Here is a 21,920-nt window from a genome sequence, read left to right as displayed (position 1 = left end):
TCCTTCCCATCCATGTCATTCACCTCAATGGAAAATGAGCATTGGTTTCTTTTTTTTCTTTTGGTTCAGTTATTTGCCACACCATAGTGTACAGTTGAGTTTGGAGCCTTGCAAAGATCCAGTTAATGAGCAAATTAAAAAACAAAGAGTAAAAGAATTGAGATTACTTTGGTCTTGCATTTGTCATTCTTTACAACTTCACGATTTAGGTGATAAATTTGGAAGCTACTCTTGGGCAAAGGAAACTAAAACTTCTTCAAAAGAATGCCATTTATATTGGGTGGCACTTTTTGGACAAAACTTCAGGCAGATTTGGGAACGTAGTAGAGGAAGAGCAGTTTCTGAGCTGCCTCTGGCTTAACTGGAGATAATCTTTTACTGAATGAGTCTCCGAGTCTTCTCTCTTAAATGGTTAGGAGAAATTGATGCCCAAATCTGCAGCTCATTTTGCTTGATCAAGGCTGCTGTTTCTTTCACATGTTTCTGAATAAAGTACTGTGAGTAATGTAATAGTAAATGTCTTCCTCCTTTTCTGCTTGGATATTTGTTTATAGGGTACGCTCGATGTAGGACTAATTGATTCTGTCTGTGCTGCTGACAATCCAGATAGGTAAGTCAGAACCATGCCTAGTGACTTTCTTCTTCTCCTTCTCCTTTCACTAGTCAAAATCAGGTGCTTTAAACTTTAATCTATATATTCTGCTGACCAACCATACATTCAAATGATTCATTATTTTGTCTACCTTTTGACAGTATCAAACACTGTGTTGAAACAGGAAAGGTAAGAGTGGTGTTCTGCATGGGGGCTTCACTAGGTTCACTGGCATTGCTCCGTATATTCAGCAGTTTTGTTACCAAGGTAGTCCAAAAGCAGAATATTTCTTTCACTTACACAAAGTAACACAGCTGAAAGGCGTATTTTTGAGTCCTTTTGTAGAATTATGGAATCATAGAACCACAAGGTTGGAAAGAACCTACAAGATCATCTAGTCCAATCATCCTCCCATTACCACTGCTACCACAGCTACTAAACCATATCTCACAGCTCCTCATCCAGACACCTCTTCAACACTGCCAGGGTCAGCAGCTCCACCACCTCCCTGGGTAGCCATCCCAGGGCCTGACCACTCTCTGAGAGAAAAAGTTCTTCCTTATGTCTAACCTAAACCTCCTCTGGTACAACTTCTGGCCATTTCCTCGGGTTCTGCTGTTGCCTGGGAGAAGAGGCCAAACCCCTCTTCATCACAGCCAAGTTGTAGAGTGCAGTGAGGTTTCCCCTGAGCCTCCTCTTCTCCAGACTAAACAATAGCAATGAGGTAGGCAGAAAATTCTTTTTAACATTTTGCATTTTATCTTCCTTTGCAAGAATGTTGTATTCCACATGGAATAACAATTTCACAGAATTAAATTGTATTTTACAACAAGCAAGATAATGCAGCATTAGAAAACAAACAAACTGAAAAAAAAACAAACGGTATTCTTAATTCCCAAACTAGCAATAGTGTATTGAGAGATAAAATTAATCTGAGTTCAGGTTCTGGCTTGGGTTATAGGATTACTGGCTATGAGGTATATTATTTGCACTGTAAACATTCATTTCAGTCCTCTCATTGCAAATGTGTGAAACAGCTGTCTTTAAGTTACTGGTTTCTCCTTGGCTTACCATAATCCAGATACTACAAGTAACTGTGATACAATCACAGCCCAAGCTTCCTAAATAATAGAACACAGATGTCCAAAGCTTTCAAAATGTTGCTAGTGAGGCATGTCTCACGGTTTTGTTTTTTTCTTGTAATTTTTTTTTTTTTTTCTCTAGAAATGTAAATCGGGGATGGAAAGGTTTTCAATTAGGAAATTAATTTGACTGATGTAGGCAATAAAGTATTTCTATCTTGACTAATATGAAACCACTGGTGCAGCTAAGAAGAGAGAAGCTGAACAAGGAGCTCTTTGAATCCATGCTCAGAAAGATAGATGGGGCTTCTCTCATTTTCCTAAACTGGGGAAAAGGGGACCTGGAAGGTTGGAGACTGTTGGTTGTAACCTCCTTTGATAGCTTAATCTGCTTTAGTTTATACCTTAACTCTATCATTTTTCATGTCTCTTGCTATTGCTTTTCTTTTGGAAAAGCAATATTACATTACGCCGCTTTCTAGAGCATGCTTCACACAGCTCAGTCTAAAGCTGACTTCTCCTCAATGATCAGCAAAATTACTCTGTTCAGTTCACATCTCTGTGTGTTTCCTCATCCGCCACTTCTGAATAATTTACTACTACAGCACCAAAGTGACTGTGACCAAAACACTAAGTTCTGATCTCTCCTTACCCACTTCTGTCACACTGCTGAGTTTTATTAAAGTATATTAAATATTAAATGCTACTGAAATATTCAAAGATACTCCTTCTTTCTATTTTTCTGTATTTGCATAGTTATAACTTATTTACACACATTTCACATTACTTGATTTACTGTAATCTCTCTTCAACCAGTATTCTAATTTTACCTCCTAGTTATTTTGTTTACTTTATATTGACCTCCATCTGTCTTTTAAACAGCACACACTGGTTTTGGACAGTGCCTTCATACTTGGCTGAACCAATCCCACAAACAATTCTAATTGGTTCTAAATTCTACCCAATTACCTTCTCACCAGGACAGTAAAATGGAGATCTATGACTTTATTGTGCATGGGGCAGCCCAGGTTGCATCATTCCCATTCTTTACATCTGATACAGCTCTTTGGAAGTGGATGGATGTGGTCCTGGGCAACCTGCTCTGGGTGTCCCTGCCCGAGCACAGGAGTTGGACCGAGTGACCTCCAAAGGTCTCTTCCAACCTCTGTGATTCTGTGCATTCCGAGATGAAAAGAATTGATGGTAAAGGGTTAAAGCAAGTATTTGTAGGCTGAAAAACCTGCCCCTCTAATCCAGAGAGCCGTCAGCACAGTTTACTCGGGCTAGTTCTTCATGCTTCACTGAATCCCGTGTAGGATTGAATAAAAGCCAAACTCTCATTAAAAATAGATTGTACTGTCTGCAAATTGGGTTGCACTGCATTAAAAATAAAAGAGTCCATGTTCACATGCTGTTTCACTACAGAGCTTTATAAACTGCAATTGGTTTTGGCTAATGGAACCACTGAAGCAGACACTCTAAATAAATCTGACCCTGAAATAAAGTTCTGATTATGATCAAAAGCTGATTAAAGATTGGGGGTTTTGTCACAATGGATTTGAGATATGACAAGTTGCAATTTAAGTTAAACTCTTCCACCACGCAGAGCCCTGGCACTCTGGTGCGAATCTAAGGTAATTGTGTCTTTTTAAATGCACGATATTTTTAGCTGTAGTGCTGCTGAAATAAATGTTACAGAGATGGACAGTATTTATCCGAATACAGAATGCAAACAACGAGTAGTGTTTATGCATATAGCAAGTGAGTTAAACAGTGCATTGATTGTAAAGGCTTCATCAATCTTCATTTGTTTTTGTAGACCCAACTCCTTTGTGATTATTACCGCTAATCGTGTTCTTCACTGTAATGCTGACACACCTGAAGAGATGCATCACTGGATAACGCTGCTTCAGAGGTCAAAGGGGGACACGAGAGTGGAAGGACAAGAATTCATTGTGAGGGGTAAGAACCAAGTTGAATAAAGTGAACAAAGGCCATTAACCAAAAAGGAGATTGTTCCCCCTGTATGGTCTTTGTAGTATGCCAGCACACCATAGTAGTGCTGGAGCCTCATCTTTGTACATGGGCTTCACTCACAAATTAATAGTTATGGTCCTGATGAGCCAAGTAAGAAATCACTGTAATGAGGACAAAATCAGTTTTGTGAGTTGACAAAAGAATTATTCTATCTGTACGCCAAAGTTGAAACATTTTCATATGGATATAATACAGTATTTTCATCATTAAACTGTTTGGTAATTTCAATTGAAGTTGTTTAATATGTTAGCTAAACAATTCACACAATGTTTTTGTTGTTAAAAGAATGTAACTAACTTTTAGCAACTTAATTTGGTCTGACTTTGTTTTTTTTAAAAAAAAAGTTTGATTCAGATTGTGTTTTTCACAGGATGGCTGCACAAAGAAGTGAAAAACAACCCGAAGATGTCTTCATTAAAACTAAAAAAGCGTTGGTTTGTTTTGACGCACAATTCTTTGGACTACTACAAGAGTTCTGAAAAAAATGCTTTGAAATTGGGTACACTGGTCCTAAACAGCCTCTGTTCAGTGGTCCCACCTGATGAAAAAATCTTCAAAGAGACAGGTAATTGTATGCTCTGGTTCAAATGTGCTTTGTTACCTTCTGTCCTACCTACCATATAATAAACAAACACTGTCCAAGATTATTACAGTTGCAGTTTGATAAATCAAGTTTCTAGGCCACTAAGGGATTTTATAAGGACTTAATGGGCAAAAGACCAAAGTAATAATGTACACAGTAGTAAAAGTTGCTCTCACCAACATTCAAGTTATCATAGAGGAGCACTGTTGCTAAGTTAGCTTGAACTCTTACACATCAAATACCTGGAGAAAGACAGATGGGGAGCACTCTCCTCATACATTATTCTGTATGCTGAGGAGCATTGGTGGAGCAAGTATAAGGATGTGCTAACCTATGTGCTACACCTGAGTCAGCTCCCCACTGCATTTTCAGAACTGGTTTTCAGCTCAGATGTGGCTGTTTGCAAATGAGAAGCGACTGTTGACAGACCTCTGTAATCTCACTGGGGTCACCAACACTTCAAAGAGGATTTTGCTAGTGAAAGATGAAATGGATTTTCTTTAATTGAATCTGCTTCATTTAAAAAAAAAAAAAAAAAAAAGCCTATACAATAATACAGAGAGGCAACTGGATTTGAAACACTCTTCTTGTCATAGTTGCCACTTCATTTGTGTAAAATCAATGACTTTTTAATAGAAGTGGTAGCTCATGCATTACACCTGTTAGTGTGTGTGCCGTAGATAATGAAGGACCCATATACAAAATAATCCATTTACAGACAGGACTGGAGAAGCAGGGCCCATCAGCTGTGTCACAGTAGTCCACTGTGTTGTCCTGTGATCACTTTTACTGTGATTACTGGGTGAAGTGGAAGGCCACACAGTGGTGACTGTGTTCTTATTCTTGTGCCTTTTTAAGGAGAAGAAATTCCTTAACAAAACCGCATGTCTGTATTACGGCACTTACTTACAAGTTCTTTGCCTCTTGAAAAGCTGCCAACACGATCCAGAATTCAGCACTCAATGTCCGACGGGACTGCACATGTTTTCAAATAGAAGTTGTGGTATTTTTGCAGATGTAGCTCCTGTGATTAATAGCTTGTATTGCTGTCCTAGGCTACTGGAATGTGACTGTATATGGACGCAAACATTGCTACCGCCTCTATACCAAATTACTTAATGAAGCGACCCGCTGGTCAAGTGCCATCCAGAATGTGATTGACACTAAAGCGCCAATCGATACCCCGACTCAGCAGCTAATTCAGGATATTAAGGTAGGAACAAACAGGTGGGGGTGAGAAAAAAAGGCTCTTAGTTGTGGAATCAGCAATATTCACTCACTTGCTGAAGGAATTTCTATTTAAACAGTGTAACAAAAAAGTATAAAGTGCAGCTTGGACAGGAAAAGAGTTGTTTCGGGGTTGTTTTCTTTTTTTACACGAAAACAGTAAGAAGCCGTACTGGTTTGTGTAGCTTACCAGGTGTTGCTGTACCAGGCAGTAGTGTACAGGGGTTCATGGGTTAGCAGACCTCTTCTGCTCTGTCCCCTCTAAGATGCACACCAGGATGTGTGGGATTGTGTTTAGCTCCTGCGATTGTATTTTTTTCCTTGTATTTCATTTCTTGATATGTGGTAGCTTGGGCTAAGCATGGGTCTGTATGATGAGAAACATATTCAGTTAATGCTTACTGCTTTATGTTGGGGACATTGCATGTTAGCCAGAAGAATCTTCCTGAAGATTTCTGCTTTCAGGAGAGGGGATGATGGTCTTCAGAAGACAAACAGAAAATTTAAAAAAGGCAAGGAGGAGAACTACTAACCTTTTCCTTTCATGAGAGCCTCCCCAATGGAGAAGAATTATCAGGTCTAAATTTCAGGTCTGCGAAGGCTGTTCTTCAGAGCTGTAGAAATATGTGGAAGTTCAGGATTGACAGAAGACGGTGGTTACCCACTTGTCAGACCTGGGCTAAGAAAGTACAGTATTTAGCTGACAAAATGGGTGCATCAGGTTTACAGCAGCTGGTTTTCTGGACTGTCTGGTTTATGATAGTTCCTGTAGATTACAGCTGATCGGTTTTGCTGTATAAATAATTCTAAAATCAAATTGACATCAAGACAAACATCTTGATATAACTCCAGTCATGGAATACTGGAATAAGACAGTTATAAAATGAAAACTTCCGGAAACTGATGAAACTGTATTTTTCTCTCCTGCAGCTCTACTGTGGTTAGTTTTTAATGGCATAGATAAAGTAGGCTTTTGCAAGTACTGAGGTTAGGAGGCAGTGAGCATCCATAGCCTACAGAGTGCCGCAGCAGCCACATCTAGAGTTACTACCAGCTGACACTGGTTACACAGATAACTAATCTTTTCACAGGGAACCTAAGGGCACAAAGCATTGCACTGCTGCTAATGCTAGACCCAAACTCCTTCTTTTCTTACCCCAATAGGAAAACTGCCTGAATGCTGACGTGGTTGAGCAGATCTATAAGAGAAACCCTATTCTCCGTTACACTCATCATCCACTGCACTCGCCATTACTGCCACTGCCATATGGGGACATCAATCTAAACTGTAAGTTTTTCAGTCATACTTTTCCTTATGAAAGACTAAACTGTAGGACACGAGTTTTCAATCTGTGGCAATATTACAGTAATGGTTTATATATATTTTCCAATGAAAAAAGTTTCCTTGTTTTCTTATAGAAGGTAGAGAACATCAGTTTATCTAGCAGAGAACCATGGGCTTGTGATGCTCCTACAGGGGTGTTACAGAAAGGAGGATTGCTGTTGCTGCTGTAATGCTGATTTGTTACTCTCACCTATGCAACTGAGAAGACAGTATGAAAGCCTGGCACTGAAATGAAGAACAGTTCATTCAGTCTCCCTGAATCCCTCTCAAATCATTTTTGTTTCATACCCTGTGAAGGGAATTGCACAGCTTCCAATTCCAAACAAGTGTAAGATTCATCAGTGGTGATGGGAAGTATTGCTTACGTGACAAAAGATGTGAGTGGAAATGATTTGAAAAAGTAGTGGTTTGTTTACTCCTGAAACAGGTATAACCATGTCTTTAAATATCTCTTGTTCAGTCACTAATTTAGAAGTCTGTTTTAAATGAATTGTTCACAGCTATTGATGATGGTGAATTTAATGTCCTTAAGTGGATTTACTTATGTTGCAATTGTGTATTAAACAAGGTATGACTCAGATCAGAAGCTTCATCTCTGGGAGGTGGGTGGGATGTTGACAGCTGGTTAAAAGCTAAGGTTATTCCTGATAACTCATGATATCTTGCTGCTCAAATGACAAGGAGAATTAAAACCTTAGAAGCTTTTCCCTTCTCTTTCCCTTCCTTCTCCTGTCCAGTGGCAAGGCACTATTCTGTTCTTGTCTCCCTAGCTGCTAGTCCCATGCACAAGTTCCTTGTTCCCCATGGACAGAGAAGGCGAGCTTCCTTTGAGGTAGAAGTCTTTCCAAAGTCTTCCATATCGTAAATGGAGCTCCACAGATAGACTGATGGTTGGTTTGTTGCCTTGACTTGCAGTTGAGTTCCATTTACATTCTGTAACAGAATACTGGCTGGTTCGAAGCTTAATATTTGTAACATATGTCTGTACAGTTTTGTGCTTTGAAGTCCAGTAGGCCTAATTGATTCAGACATCAGAGTGATCTCTTCCACCCCTTAAGCCCAAGTACTGCATGGTGCTTTAAAGTATGTTGTGAAAGTTGTGAGCCCATGCTGAATAATCTGCAGTACGAGAACCAATCGCTGCCTTTTCCAGCACTTGAAAAGAAAGTTGCAGTTTCACAGCAGAGATCTTGTCTTATTAGTATTGTTTGGATTTAGCTGAACTTCTACTGCAGTAGACAAAAATGATGTTGTGTATCTTTGTCACTTTGCATAAGGCACTTCTGCTTTACCTCACTTACTATCTGATTAGCTTATCACTTTCCTGTGAGAGTGGCAAAGCAATGCACTCTCGCAGTGTGGATTGCTCTGGAAGGAAGTTTCTCCAAAGAAAACCAACAATCTGATCAAGCAAGACATATATTTTAAGCTAAATTCTCAGAAATTTCAAAATGGTCATTCATGCAATTCAGAATAAATCTTATTAGCAGAATAGCTCATAGAATGAGTTAGCACCATACATTTGAAATGGAAATCATCCTGCATAATAAGGGCTGTAAAGCATCACTGAACAATTCCATGCTGATTCTGAGTGCTCTCCCTTTCATTTCTCAGTCTAAACACTGTTCTCCCCATTTTTTTGTTCGTAGTGCTGAAAGACAAAGGATACACAACTCTGCAAGATGAAGCAATCAAGATATTTAACTCTTTACAACAGCTGGAATCTATGTCTGATCCCATCCCTATAATTCAAGGTATTCTCCAAACAGGACATGATTTACGACCTCTTCGAGATGAGCTCTACTGTCAGCTCATCAAGCAGACCAATAAAGTGCCTAACCCTGGGAGCATGGGGAACCTGTATAGCTGGCAAATACTCACCTGCATGAGTTGCACATTTCTGCCAAGTCGCAGCATCCTCAAATATCTCAAGTTCCATCTCAAAAGGTGAGGAGATTTCAGCTAAAGACCAACCAAGAAAAATGTGTGACTGTTTTTTCCCCACAACACGTAGCCATGCTCAGATGTCTCATAGTGAGACTACAACGTGCAGTCTTGTGGTGAACTGGCTACACTAAAGAATAAATCTGAAAAAACAATTGTAAGATAATTATTGGAGTTGATCTCAGTGCAATTATTCTCATTTGAAGAAGCAACCGAAGTGCACTGAACTGAATGCATTATTTATAATGTTGAGAAAAGGTGGGGAGAAGCTTTCTATAATTGTGTAGAGTTGCTCAGATGATCCACAGGCAGTATGCCCAGGTCTCATTTCTAGCTATCCAAATCAACCTGCTATAATGTTATTCATCCTTCTTACCTTAGTTTTGTGAGGAATGCATTATGAACGTAAAAGACTGCAGCGCTGAAAGATGTACTTGAGGTAAAAGGTCCATTTGCAAATCTCCTTTAAGACATTAACAAGTGTTCAGAAAAAAGATGATCAGGGGGCTAGAGCACCTCCCCTATGAGGACAGGCTGAGGGAGTTGGGCTTGTTCAGCCTGGAGAAGAGAAGGCTGCGGGGCGACCTCATTGCAGCCTATCAATACCTGAAGGGAACCTACACCCAGGAGGGGAGTAAACTCTTCATAAGGGCTGACAATAGCAGGACTAGGGGAAATGGATCCAAGTTGAAGGAGGGAAGATTTAGGTTGGATGTTAGGGGGAAGTTCTTTACGAGGAGAGTGGTTAGGCCCTGGAACGGGCTGCCCAGGGAGGTTGTGGATGCCCCGTCCTTGGACGTGTTCAAGGCCAGGTTGGACGGGGTCCTGGGCAACCTGATCTAAATGTGTATGTTTGGTGGCCCTGCTAGGCAGGGGGGTTGGAACTACATGATCCTTGAGGTCCCTTCCAACCCGGGTGATTCTGTGATTCTGTGATTCTGTGAAGAAACAAGAAACATTTTTGTGAGCCCAGCACGACCCAGAATGTGGAGTTCCTTCTGCTCCAAAGCAGTGGAAGAATGCAAGGAGCGTGTCATTAGGAAAGGCAGTTCGTTGGCAACAAACTGTTTTCAGTAATTTCAAGTAGTATCTGTATATGTGCTAGAACATGGACTAGTGTAAAACACTTTGCTAAACGTAATTATTTTATAAATATCTGTGAAAACCTTGAGTTCAAAACGTGTTTCAAACAAAGTAAGATCAGCGAAATACGTCAATTGCTTTACATAAATATTAGAGTTGAAAAACAAATCAATCTTGATTCACTTCTGTAATTTAACTTAGCTCATAAAATAGTCTTCTCATTAAAAAAAATTCCAGCTATCTGATACAATACTTGTAGGTCTCAACACTATCACTGCACAGTCATTGTAAAGCATTGCTGTAAGCCTGCAAGAATCTTTTTATGCTGTTTGTATAATGAATCTCTGTACTTTTTCATGTACTTACCAGCTTCTCCCAGCTAATAGGGTTTAATTTGTGTTTTATCATTGGAAATATTCAATAATCAGGACTTCATTAAAGTTCATTGTGAATAAATAATATATAATATTATAGTATATATAATAATCACAAATGAGTTCATTGAAGTTGTTGCTGAATATTCAGTAATATTTGGAGAGAATCCTCAAGAATGTCAGGAATGGAAATCAAGTATCCTGAGGGACACTACTGCAAAACTGAGCTGTCAAAATTCTATTTGCTTTTTTTCTGCTGTACCTCAGTGTAGTTTTGTCTTCATTCAGCCACTGTTACTGACAGAAGGGGCATTGATTACAAGATAATTACTATTATCTTGCTGTCAGATCTGAGCCATTACGATGTTCCTGTAGTTACTGATACAAAGGCAGCTGAGTTTTTGCTTTCCATTGGGTTTGTAGAACAAAATGACCATATATGTTTTCCCACAGTGTAAACCACATCAGAACACTTTGCTTGACAGTGAGATGAAGCTTTGAGTGTGTCAATTAACTAGCATACAGAATACAGAGGTCATAGAATCACAGGGGGGTATCTTGTCACTTTCAGGAAAAAAAAAAAAATTCTCAAGTAAGTAAGCAAGTAAGTTTTCTATGTCACAGACTGGCAGCTTAAAGCAGTCTTTGTCTTGCAGGGTTCGTGACCAGTTTCCAGGAACTGAAATGGAGAAATATGCACTTTTTACTTACGAATCTCTGAAGAAAACCAAAAGCAGAGAGTTTGTGCCGTCACGGGATGAAATAGAAGCTCTGATCAGCAGACAGGAAATGACATCTACAGTTTATTGCCATGGTGGTGGCTCCTGTAAGATTACAATCAACTCACACACTACAGCCGGAGAGGTGAGGTGACAGAACAGCTATGGCACACAACCAGTTCCTCTTCACATGACAGTTCCAGCCAGTAGCACCAGTAAACTTCAGAAGCTCCGGGGCTGTCTCCTGCAGTTGAGAGGGCACAGTTGTTCCAGTCAGGGAAGGGGAGGGAAGACTTACAGGTCTTTGTACCCCACCCTGTATATATACATATATATATATATATATATATATATATATATATATATATATATATGCATGCATATATATATAGTGTATATGAACTGTACTTACTCTGCAGAGAAGTATCCAACTGCAGCTCTCTCCTGTAGGACAAACTACAGGAAAGACTTACAACTCAGTTAAGGCCTTACTGGAATAACTTCAGTAGATACCGGTGTGTGTGAGAGCCACGCTGCTTGCTGAAGGTGGACAACTGTATCTGAGTTGTTGAAATACAGTGGTTATATCTGGCCAGGTGATAGCACATACATGTTCTAAAATAATCATCTTTACTCAGGATAAAAGTGGAATTGGAATTATTAATAGTGACAATGAGAATATCTGAGGAGCATTTTTAGACCAACAGAAAACTGAACTCTGAATTTTGTCCTATTATTTGTTTTGCCTCTGTGGTCCCACCTTTCCGTGCTGTGTTCTTCATGTACTGTTCTTCATTAGGTGGTTGAAAAGTTAATTCGTGGTTTGGCCATGGAGGACAGCAGAAATATGTTTGCTTTGTTTGAATACAATGGAACTACTGATAAAGCAATTGAAAGCAGAACCATTGTGGCTGACGTCTTGGCAAAGTTTGAAAAGTGAGTGTGATTCCCTTTCTCTCGCTGTTCTAATAAGTTGCAGTTAATACATTTACAATGGCAGTAATGCTGAATTCTCTTTTTCCTTGCTTGTTTGTGATGACACAGCTGAATTATGCACTTGCCTATTTGTGGAAGGAACAAAAGCATTTCTGTTTTGTTTTGGTGTTTTTTTTTTAAACAAATTAATGAGCTGCTTATTTCCTTGGGTTTGACTTTTCTCAATCTTGACACCAGTAGAGTAATATTTATTACTATTATTTCCACATTTTCCTTTCCAGTACCACAAAACACACCATAGTGTTGCAGTAAGAAAATGTAATGCAAGCCTACATTCCTGTTTGTCATCCTTACACTATATGCATGGCAGTCAGCTTCCTTTACCTATATAATAATGGGGAAAAAAGGATTGGCTAATGAGCAATCACATTTTCAACAGAACTTAATAATGTTGCTTTTGTCAACAGTTGACTGAGTCACAAATGAAAGATTGTCAAAAGAATTTGTGTTAGAGTCAGTTGTCTGAGAAGTTGACCGAGAAACTGAATCAACATTTGTAATTCCTTGATTAGGGATTCCTTAGTTTCTAAATAATATATAGATAAATAGATCCCCAGATCCCAAGAGTGAGGTACACTGACGAAAAGAACTAAGTGCTTTCAACAATACCAGATTGATACAAGGTGCGAGGAAGAAAATTCAGCTAGTGCTTAGATTGTTCAGGTGTCAGCTTAGAAAGGAGTTTGATTACAAAGATCTGATCTCTCTTTCCCTTTTTGCACACACGAGTAGGCTTTCTGCCACTGCTGAAGCTGGGGAGATGCACTGGAAATTCTACTTCAAGCTCTATTGCTTCCTGGACACAGAAAATGTCCCCAAAGATAGTGTGGAATTTGCCTTTATGTTTGAGCAGGTAAGGAGATAGGTTTTATTGTGAAGCACTTTTAAGAGAAGGAAGAAGCAAGAGGTCTAGTCACCACGGGGAATGTTCTGACTGAGCATCTTGTTTAACTAAATGTGCTTCTCAAGCAGCATCAGCTTATGCTGATGTAACTGATGGACCTTGAATTTCCAAAAGATTAAATCGGTTGTGCAGAGATCCAGGATTTGAGACTTGGTTCACAATCACAATCTATGCTACAGACCACAATGAAATATAAACATTTTATTAATTTTATTATTGAAGATGTGCTGTTTTCCCTCAGTCATGTTTATTACAAAGCTGTGGTAGGGCTTTGCTCGTTTGGCTGGAAACATCAGTTTCACAGTCAGATTATTAAATGCAGTAAGTAAAACTAGATAGCCGTTTCTTCCTAATGTATAGTTGCATTGATGACATCCCAAATAAGCACTTTGATCCAGATTTTCTCCCCTTTACACCTTTTTTTTCCTTCTTAGTAATCCAGTTGTTCCTCACATTTGGGTTCTCAAAGAGCTGTACTAGTAACTGCAAATTCCCCTTGAGCAAGATCATCAGTTGCCTTGCAGTTCTTCTGGTAAACCCTGCCTTATCCAGCTGAACAAATCTGGCATGAGAATTTACCACACCTGATTGATGTGATGGATTATTTATTTCAGATCCAGTGTTTGCTTTGCACAAAGTCCTGTTTCTCAGTCTTTTTAGACACTTTGTACATGAAAAGCTATCTTTGTCCCCTCTTCAGGCTCATGAAGCAGTGATTAGAGGACACTATCCTGCTCCTGAAGAAACCCTCCAGGTCCTTGCAGCTTTGCGTCTCCAGTACCTTCAGGGAGATTACACTCTGCATACCACCGTACCGGACCTGGAGGAAGTCTATCCCTTGCAGAAGTTGAAGTCTCGGATTACTCAGTCTACCAAAACATTCACTGCAACAGAGAAGGCTGAGAAGAAACGAGCCAGCTTCCTTGAAGGAACGCTGCGGAGGAGTTTTCGCAGCGGCTCTGTCAGCAAACAGAAGGTTGAGGAGGATCAGATGTTAGACATGTGGGTCAAAGAGGAGATCTCAGCTTCCAGGACTAGTATTATTGACAAATGGAAAAAACTGCAGAGGATGAATCAGGAGCAGGCTATGGCAAAGTATATGGCTTTGATTAAGGAATGGCCTGGCTATGGGTCAACACTGTTTGATGTAGAGGTGAGTAAAATCTTCAGAACGCTGAAAATACAGCTTATACTGTATGGATCGTGATTTCATGACAGTGGTGAAATCATAAATACCATATCACAACACTCAGACAGCTGATACAATAAAATATTATGTATTAAAAGCATACTGCAGTTAGCATGCATTGTAGCCATTTAAATCCACTACTTACCGTAAAATGAGTATTTTATGAGACAGAGGCTGTATAGGTTGGGTACAGGCTTAGGAGAAGCATAGAACACTGCATTCAAAGATGGACCAGCAGTACGCTTTTCTTTTTTTTTTTCCAAAATAGTTACAGACGAGAACCTCAGCAGTAAGTGTGGCGTGGGTACCTCTGTTACCTTCACTTTTAATTTACATTCTTTCCTCTAGTGCAAAGAAGGGGGATTCCCACAAGAGCTGTGGCTCGGAGTCAGCGCTGATGCGGTTTCTGTCTACAAACGTGGGGAAGGGAGGCCTCTGGAAGTGTTTCAGTATGAACACATCTTGTCATTCGGAGCACCGCTTGCCAACACCTACAAGATCGTGGTGGATGAGAGAGAGCTGCTTTTTGAGACTAGTGAGGTAAGAGCAAGAAGGCATTTTCTTCTACTACTCTAGTCTGCCTATTCAGATAGTCAGACTACTTCGTAATTACAGAATTTGCTGCAGATGTTACCAGGTTTTTTAAAGATTCCTGTAAAGCTAAAAGGAAGACATAGCGAGATGGATAGAAATACTCAGCGTTTCTGTTTAGCTGCAAGAGACTTTTGTTGAAAGCTCAACGGTTTTATATTAGTGTATAAAGGAATTCATTCACATAGGATCGCCTCACTCAGGACTCGATGCTCTTTCTATTCTCTTGGCAGGTTGTTGACATTGCAAAGCTGATGAAAGCTTACATCAGTATGATTGTGAAAAAACGCTACAGCACCTCTCGATCAGTGAGTAGCCATGGAAGTCAGGGCAGCTCCAGGTGAAAACAAAACCAGTTCTGCTGTGCTCTAAACAGAACAGATTGCTGCTTGGCCTCAAGATGACCTGGCGATACTGATCACATCTGTTGACAAGCTAACCAAGTACCTGAATTTCCAAGGAAAATACCTTCCAGCCTTCTTTTTAGAAAGACCACAGGGTGAGGAGGGAAAAGTCAGCTGAAATACTCACTGGCAGTTCCACGTACTGGAACTGCTGGCTCGTTGAAAGCTCCCCAACGCATTATTACCTTCAGTTGATGTAACAGATGCCTTAAGACTTGATCCACTGCAACACAAGCAGTATTAAGTGCCTTATGACATTAAACCTGCCTTGTATTGACCTAAAATTGCTGGTAAAAATCAAGGGGAATTTTTTTGCCCTTACAGAACACTGAAAACAAAGTTGTATTCATCCATTCTGCACTAACTTACTGGTCTGCATATATGTGGGAAGAGGGAGGGGAGAAGAGCAAGGTATATTTTTTTTGGAGAGCTGCTGGCAGCCTTCCTGAGAGATGCCAACACTTAGTTTCCCCTTGCCTCCACTGATGTGCACGTTGCACATGCCTATTTGAGCTGTTGGTAAATTTGACTAATTTTATTCTGTATTTCGTAAGTCCTTCAGAGCAAAGGGAATAAGTATGTGCAATGGTGTAAACAGTCTTTCTGTACATTTTAATAGTTCAGAGCTATAGTTGTTACAATTGTATGGTTACTTTATAAGCAGTTTTATTAACAGGTAAATTCCAAAATTTTCTTACATTGATTTTACTGTTGCAAATATATGTTACCATATGAGTAGCAGAAGCCTGCATTCTGTATCTGCTGTATTATAGAGATGTAGCTGAGAATATTTATAGACTACCCTAATACAGAAATACAGTTATCAGTTCCAGTACTCCATCATGTCAGCTTAAGTTTTTAATATTCTCTTTTAAAGGCACCGCTCACTTACAATCGTGGCTGGACTCTCAGAGGTCGGAGCCATTCAGAGTTGAGTAGAGAATGCAAAGATGTACAACGCAACTGCTTTAATATGGAGTTCTCTATTTTTACCTGGTTGCCTAATGAAGGTTCTTGACAGTACCCTGTAAATACTTTGGGGAATATCAGCTAATAGTACGCTGATTTTGGACTTCTATTTTTGTACAGAAATACTGTAATATAAAGCAAAACTTTGATCAAAGGTATCTTTTAATTCACAGGGAAAAAGAAAAAAAAACCTGAAAAATTGTACTGTTATTAAAAAAACTCAGCCTTTAAGGAATTATGCCTACTTACTCGAAAACAGAAAGTCCAGCAATAAAGAAAATGTATGTATTGTCTTTTGTTCTCACTCTGTACAGCATTGGATTTGCAGCAAACCCTTAATTTTGCCAAGCCAAGAACACAGTGTGACTCCATATGTGCTTTTCTTGAAAAACGTGTTTGCGCTGTGTTGAGAAGTTCCCATCTGCTCAAAAAGACCTACTTGATCAAGATACATGTCAGTTATACAAAAACAACAAAAAGGAAGGACTGCTGAGCAATCCCACTCCACAGGCAATATGCAAGTAAAGCTTTTGCTATTTGCATAGCCACAATGTAAGCTAGCTGTTTTTTATTAGCCACCTACAGTACGTGCACATAACATTGGAGGCTACAGGGCTTGCTGCTCTTAGCAAGGCACCCTTGGAGTAACACAAAATATAGTTTTCAGCCATCACAGCAAGAGGATTTAGTTTTGTCCAAGTGCTGCTTATGAACACGCTCAGGTAAGTTCCTGCCACAACAATATTATTGATGGGAGTTTTTATGTTTGTTTGCTTATAAAAGAAAAAGGAGGGGGACATCAGAAGCTGTTCAGTCAAGCCTCAGCATCCACCCAGGTAAATGGCAGGATAAAGTGGCAGCTGAAAAGCAAATGCAATCATGCATCAGCCTATTAGCACACCAGTATCCCAACGCCTTGGAGCTGGCTGTGCCTCAGTCCCACTCATGTCCTCAGGCTTCAGTCTAAGATGCACTTTCCCTCCTAATACAAATACATTCCATTTGTAAGGGTGCCAGAATTCTTAATAATCTTAATTATACAAGTTATGCACAGGAAATTACTACACCCAAGAAGTGTTGCATCAGAAACCTAGGTGCCAAACCCCACATTTCTGAGACGTACAGCTCTAACAGCAGGTACGTGCAGGTTTGTGCCAGTACAAACACCTAACAGACATGCTGCCCAGCGGGAAGGAGACCTTACAGGGACTCAGGAAGAGCAGTGGGAATTTCTTGGATGCAGACAACCTCTAGTTCTCATAGGACATGCACTCCAGATCACCATTTACAGCTCTGCCAATGAAGTATGGAAGAGTACCAAGCAAATAATGAATATAAGTAATTCTGTACATCGCTCAGCCCTAGAAACACTGTGTTTCATTGTCTGCAGATACAAACTGGAGCTGGAACACAGTGGCTGCAAGGTGGGGGAGGTTGCAGAGACAGGTATTTGGAGTATGTCAACAAGACTTTACATCCGTCCTTATTTCTTTCAAACTACAGTTTTTCATTCCAGTTAAATTCACATTGCAAGCAAACACCTACAAAGCTTTTATCTTGAAGGAATCCATGTAGAAAATCTCCTACAACACATTGCAGTGGACACCAGGCCTTTGGTATGACACATCGAGACTGCAAATACTATGGCAGCCATGGGAACCAAGCAGAAGCAGCAGTGATCCAAAGGAATCAACCACTGGCGTGGTTCCAACTGTAGTACAAGCTTATCTGTATCAGAACAGGAAGGTGGAGTCCCTTCTTCATTGCTGCTGTCCAACAGACATTTGATAAGGACAAGCAACATCTACTCAGGCTGTTTCTTAGACATACCAACATCTTCATTCATCGTGGGCAGCCATGAAATGAAAAATGCATGAAACATGAGTGGGTTTGGAGAAAGGGAATACCAATAAAATAAACTCACTCCTCCTTCCTAATATATAGTGATAATTAGCAGTTGCATCATCTTCCAGCCTTCATTTACAAGACTACCCAAGCTGAAACTTTCTTTAAACCAACTTCTCTCAAAAGCATGTTCTTCGTTCCCCTTCATCAGCCTTACAGCATTTTCCAAGATCTGATAAAGAGGATAGAGAAATGGACCTGTGCAGTGTCCTAAACTCCTTACGGTTGCTTTGTAACAACAGTATTCTTATCTACTGCAATTACTTTACCTACCTTACTTGCCTTTTTGATAGTGACATGCCTTTAGTTCTTCATTGGAATTTTATATGCATAAAGATGAAAGGGGAACAAAGTGCCAAATGCAGTCAACTGACAAGCCTTCAACTTACTCCATAGATTCTTAAAATTAGTTCATAAGTAATATTTTTTCATTGTTTTTCACATCTCATTTCACTTACTCCATCCATAAGATCATCTGGTCCTCTCCGCAGAAAGCCACAGTGAATGACAAGCACTTTTCCAGGCCTCCAACTATCTATTCCCAAGTGAAATTCCTTGGTCCTTCCCCAGAGCACACTGACAGTCCCCAGCCTCAGGAAGCCTTAGCAGAGCAGACTTGGCAGCACGCTGCCTGACAGCAGTGGGCAGTGCAGTTCTGGCTATTCACACATTCAATGCATGAAGTCATTACTGACTCTCTCATACACATTCAAACAGCAAATCCATATAAGGGGTTACAGTAATTTGGTCCAGAATTAGATGAAAATCAATTGATGTTATTAAACTTCTACATCATGATTAAACAGGCAAGATATTTTGGAGTTGAACAACACCTATGAATTGTTGCATAATTATTTCATGAGGTGGCTTAAAAGTATGATTTCTAGGCTAAAAACATCTGTTTTAAGTGGTTTCTTAACAGGTTTCAACTGTAGCCTGTGAACATACATTTTCTTCCAGAAAATCCTTTGTCTCGGATCCTAGACAGTTACATCAAAGTATTTTCTTTGATCCAATTGTATTATCCAAGCAATGGTGCAACCCCACATCAACAACTCAGAAAGTGGAAATGTGCATTGTTATGTTAGCTCAGTTCTGTAAAACCAGAAAAGAATACAGCATTTGAGAAAGGAGCATTTACTATTGCTGTCACACATATTAGCCATGTGGAAAGAAGTACTTCATGCAGGGGTGTGAGAGCATCCTGACAGAAGAAAAAACTAAAACTGCCCAATAGGCATACGTGCATCCATTACTTCATAGCTGGGTTACAGTTGGGAGTTCATTGGCATTGAGAAGCAGCATAACCTAGTGGAGAAGGAAAAAACTACCAAGCCTAACAGTTCTGCGTAAGAAACAGCATCAACGTTCACACAATTGTGTCAATTCTTTGTTCTTTTTTTTTTTTTTCTATTGTACTATCTTGTCTTAGCTTACAGGGCCAATGGGTCCAATGAATTCAAGCTGCCCAACGAACATTTCATTGTTACAAGAGAAAAGATGGAGAAGTCTGGACTGGGAAGCTCCAATTTCACTTACTATGCTGTGCATATAAATTTTTCCCATAAATGTACATCTGTGCACACATAATGTTAAAAATACCAAGTATTCATTTCATCCTACCAACAAATATTGTCTACCACAACCCAGCGTAATTACATGTACTCTAAGCTGGCTCATAACCTCAGACAACGAGTCATTTCATTTTAAGGTCGCACACAAGCTTTTGCAAGCACAGACTTCTCTTAAGATTTGTTTTAGAAATCAGCCACGGCTTTGATTTGTAAATTACAAGTTTTTGTGCTTTTCATTATTTATATTGGGAAAGTACCTGGGAAATCTGATTGAGATTGCACCCTGTTTATTATTCTTGGCACCGTGCAAACACACATTATGAGGTCAGTGAAGACTTTAATCTGCAAAAACTTCAATCAAATAGAGAAGACAAAGAGCAGGTCAGGAAGACACAAGGAAGCAATGCAATTTTCCCCTCAGCAGGACAACAGGGATGCTGAAGTTAGAAGGAAGTGAAGCCATCCAGAGGCACCTTGACAAACTCGAAAAGTGAACCCATGTGAACCTAATGAGGTTCAATGTTGGGTCAGTGACCACAGATATCTATACAGACTGGGAGATGAACTCTTTGAGAGTAGCCTTGCAGAGAAGGACCTGGGGGTCCTGGTGGATGAAAAACAGAACGTGAGCCAGCAGTGTGCGCCTGCCTGTCAGAAGGTATCCTGGGTTCTATAAGAAGAGGGGTGCCCAACAGGGACAGGAAGGTGATTGTTCCTCTCTACACTGCCCTCATGAGGCCCCATCTGGGGCACTGCATCCAGGTGTGGGGCCCCCAATACGGGAAAGATGTGGAGTTGTTGGAGGGAGTCCAGAGAAGGGTCACAAAGATGATCAGAGGGCTGGAGCACCTCCCCTACGAAGACAGGCTGAGGGAGCTGGGCTTGTTCAGCCTGGAAAAGAGAATGCTGCAAGGAAACCACCACCACTGCTGATAACAAAGTGTTAGGCTTTGTTTCTTTAAATTATTTTCTTACATAAATTGTCCTTTTTTAGATAAAGAAGGATGAGCAAATTTATTAGCAGGACAGAAATAAAAATTAGTAGGCACTAAGCAGAATACGGTCCTCCTCAATAAGAAGGCCTCATTGACTAATGTTCTTGAAAAATATAACTTCAGACAAGATATGCTATACTGCATTTGACACATAACAGTGCTTCAAGAACAAAGAAGCCAGATGCAAAGCTGATGGCTGAAAGAAACAGCAGAGGGCAGCCTCTGAAAGCATTTCTGGGAGGTGACAGACGTTCTCTCAATTGTGGCTCTGAATTTCCCTGCATTTCCTTCAGCTACTATCAGTTACTACAACTGAAATATATCTGTAGTGAAGCCCAAGACCTGGAATATTAGCTGAATCCTGTGTTTCAGAAGCACATGGCAGGGGATGAAAGTGGAATAGGACATTTAGTGCCTGCCTTTTTAATAGATACACACACTTACATGTAAAATCCTTCAGTAGATGCAACACAGACCTAACTGCGCGGTGCAGTAACGTAGGACAGCAATGAACACATTCCTGCTATCTGTTTTAAGATTATGGCATATTCCATTTAAATAAAAGAATAAATGTTTTGCAATAGAGAGACCTCTTAGATGCTGAAAAGCTCGGAGGGTGGGCATCAAAGGTGAAAAACTCTCCTTACAGGAGAGGCTGAAAGAGCTGGGTTTGTTCACTCTTGAAGACAGAAGGTTCATAGAATCGTAGAACGGTTTGGGTTGGAAGGGACCTTTAAGATCACGCAGTTCCAAATGCTCTGCTATAGGCATGGATATCTCACTCTAGACCAGGTTGCTCAAAGCCCCATCCAGCCTGACCTTAAGTGCTTCCAGGCATTCCAGGAGTGCTTCCACAGCCTCTCTAGGCTATCTGTTCCAGTGTATCACAGAATCATAGAATCATAGAATTGCTCAGGTTGGAAAAGACCTTAAAGATCATCAAGTCCAACCAAAACCTAACCATACTACCCTAACTCTAACAACCCTCCGCTAAATCATGCCTTTGAGCACCACATCCGAACAGTTTTTGAACAAATTCAGGGATGGTGACTCAACCACCTCCCTGGGGAGCCTATTCCAGTGCTTAACAATCCTCACAGTAAAGGATTTCTTCCTGATAGATCTAGTCTAAATCTACCCTCTTCCACTTTAAAGCCATTTCTCCTCATCCTGTTGCTACATGGCCTTATAAGCCTCTTCCCAGCTTTCCTGCAGGCCTCTTCAGGTACTGGAATGCCATCAGAAGATCTTCCCAGCACCTTCCCTTCTCCAGGCTGAAAAGCCCCAGCTCTCTCAGCCTATCCTCGCAGGGGAGGTGCTCCAGCCCTCTGATCATCTTTATGGCCCTCCTCCGGATCTGCCCCAACAGCTCCATGCCCTTCTTGTGTTGGCGGCCCCAGAACTGGA

General features: G+C 40.3%; 1 protein-coding gene across 1 annotated transcript in view; it reads left to right on the top strand.

Moving 5' to 3' along the window:
- Positions 1-15,010, top strand: part of MYO10 (myosin X) — a gene marked incomplete at both ends in the record, with an annotated part of 150,740 nt that extends 135,730 nt beyond the window's left edge. Inside the window, 12 exons of the mRNA XM_079533292.1 lie at positions 555-610; positions 3,494-3,636; positions 4,082-4,276; positions 5,350-5,507; positions 6,686-6,809; positions 8,516-8,813; positions 10,924-11,131; positions 11,786-11,922; positions 12,715-12,835; positions 13,587-14,039; positions 14,424-14,615; positions 14,900-15,010. Of these exons, the coding sequence (XP_079389418.1) occupies positions 555-610; positions 3,494-3,636; positions 4,082-4,276; positions 5,350-5,507; positions 6,686-6,809; positions 8,516-8,813; positions 10,924-11,131; positions 11,786-11,922; positions 12,715-12,835; positions 13,587-14,039; positions 14,424-14,615; positions 14,900-15,010 (2,196 nt within the window). The remainder of the gene's footprint in view (positions 1-554; positions 611-3,493; positions 3,637-4,081; positions 4,277-5,349; positions 5,508-6,685; positions 6,810-8,515; positions 8,814-10,923; positions 11,132-11,785; positions 11,923-12,714; positions 12,836-13,586; positions 14,040-14,423; positions 14,616-14,899) is intronic.
- Between the last annotated feature and the right edge of the window lie 6,910 nt (positions 15,011-21,920).

This window comes from Tetrao urogallus (genome assembly GCF_951394365.1).
Source record: "Tetrao urogallus genome assembly, chromosome: 3".
In the NCBI taxonomy this organism is placed as follows: domain Eukaryota; kingdom Metazoa; phylum Chordata; class Aves; order Galliformes; family Phasianidae; genus Tetrao; species Tetrao urogallus.
The sequence above is the reverse complement of the archived record's forward strand: the minus strand, read 5'-3'. Positions and strand labels throughout refer to the sequence as shown.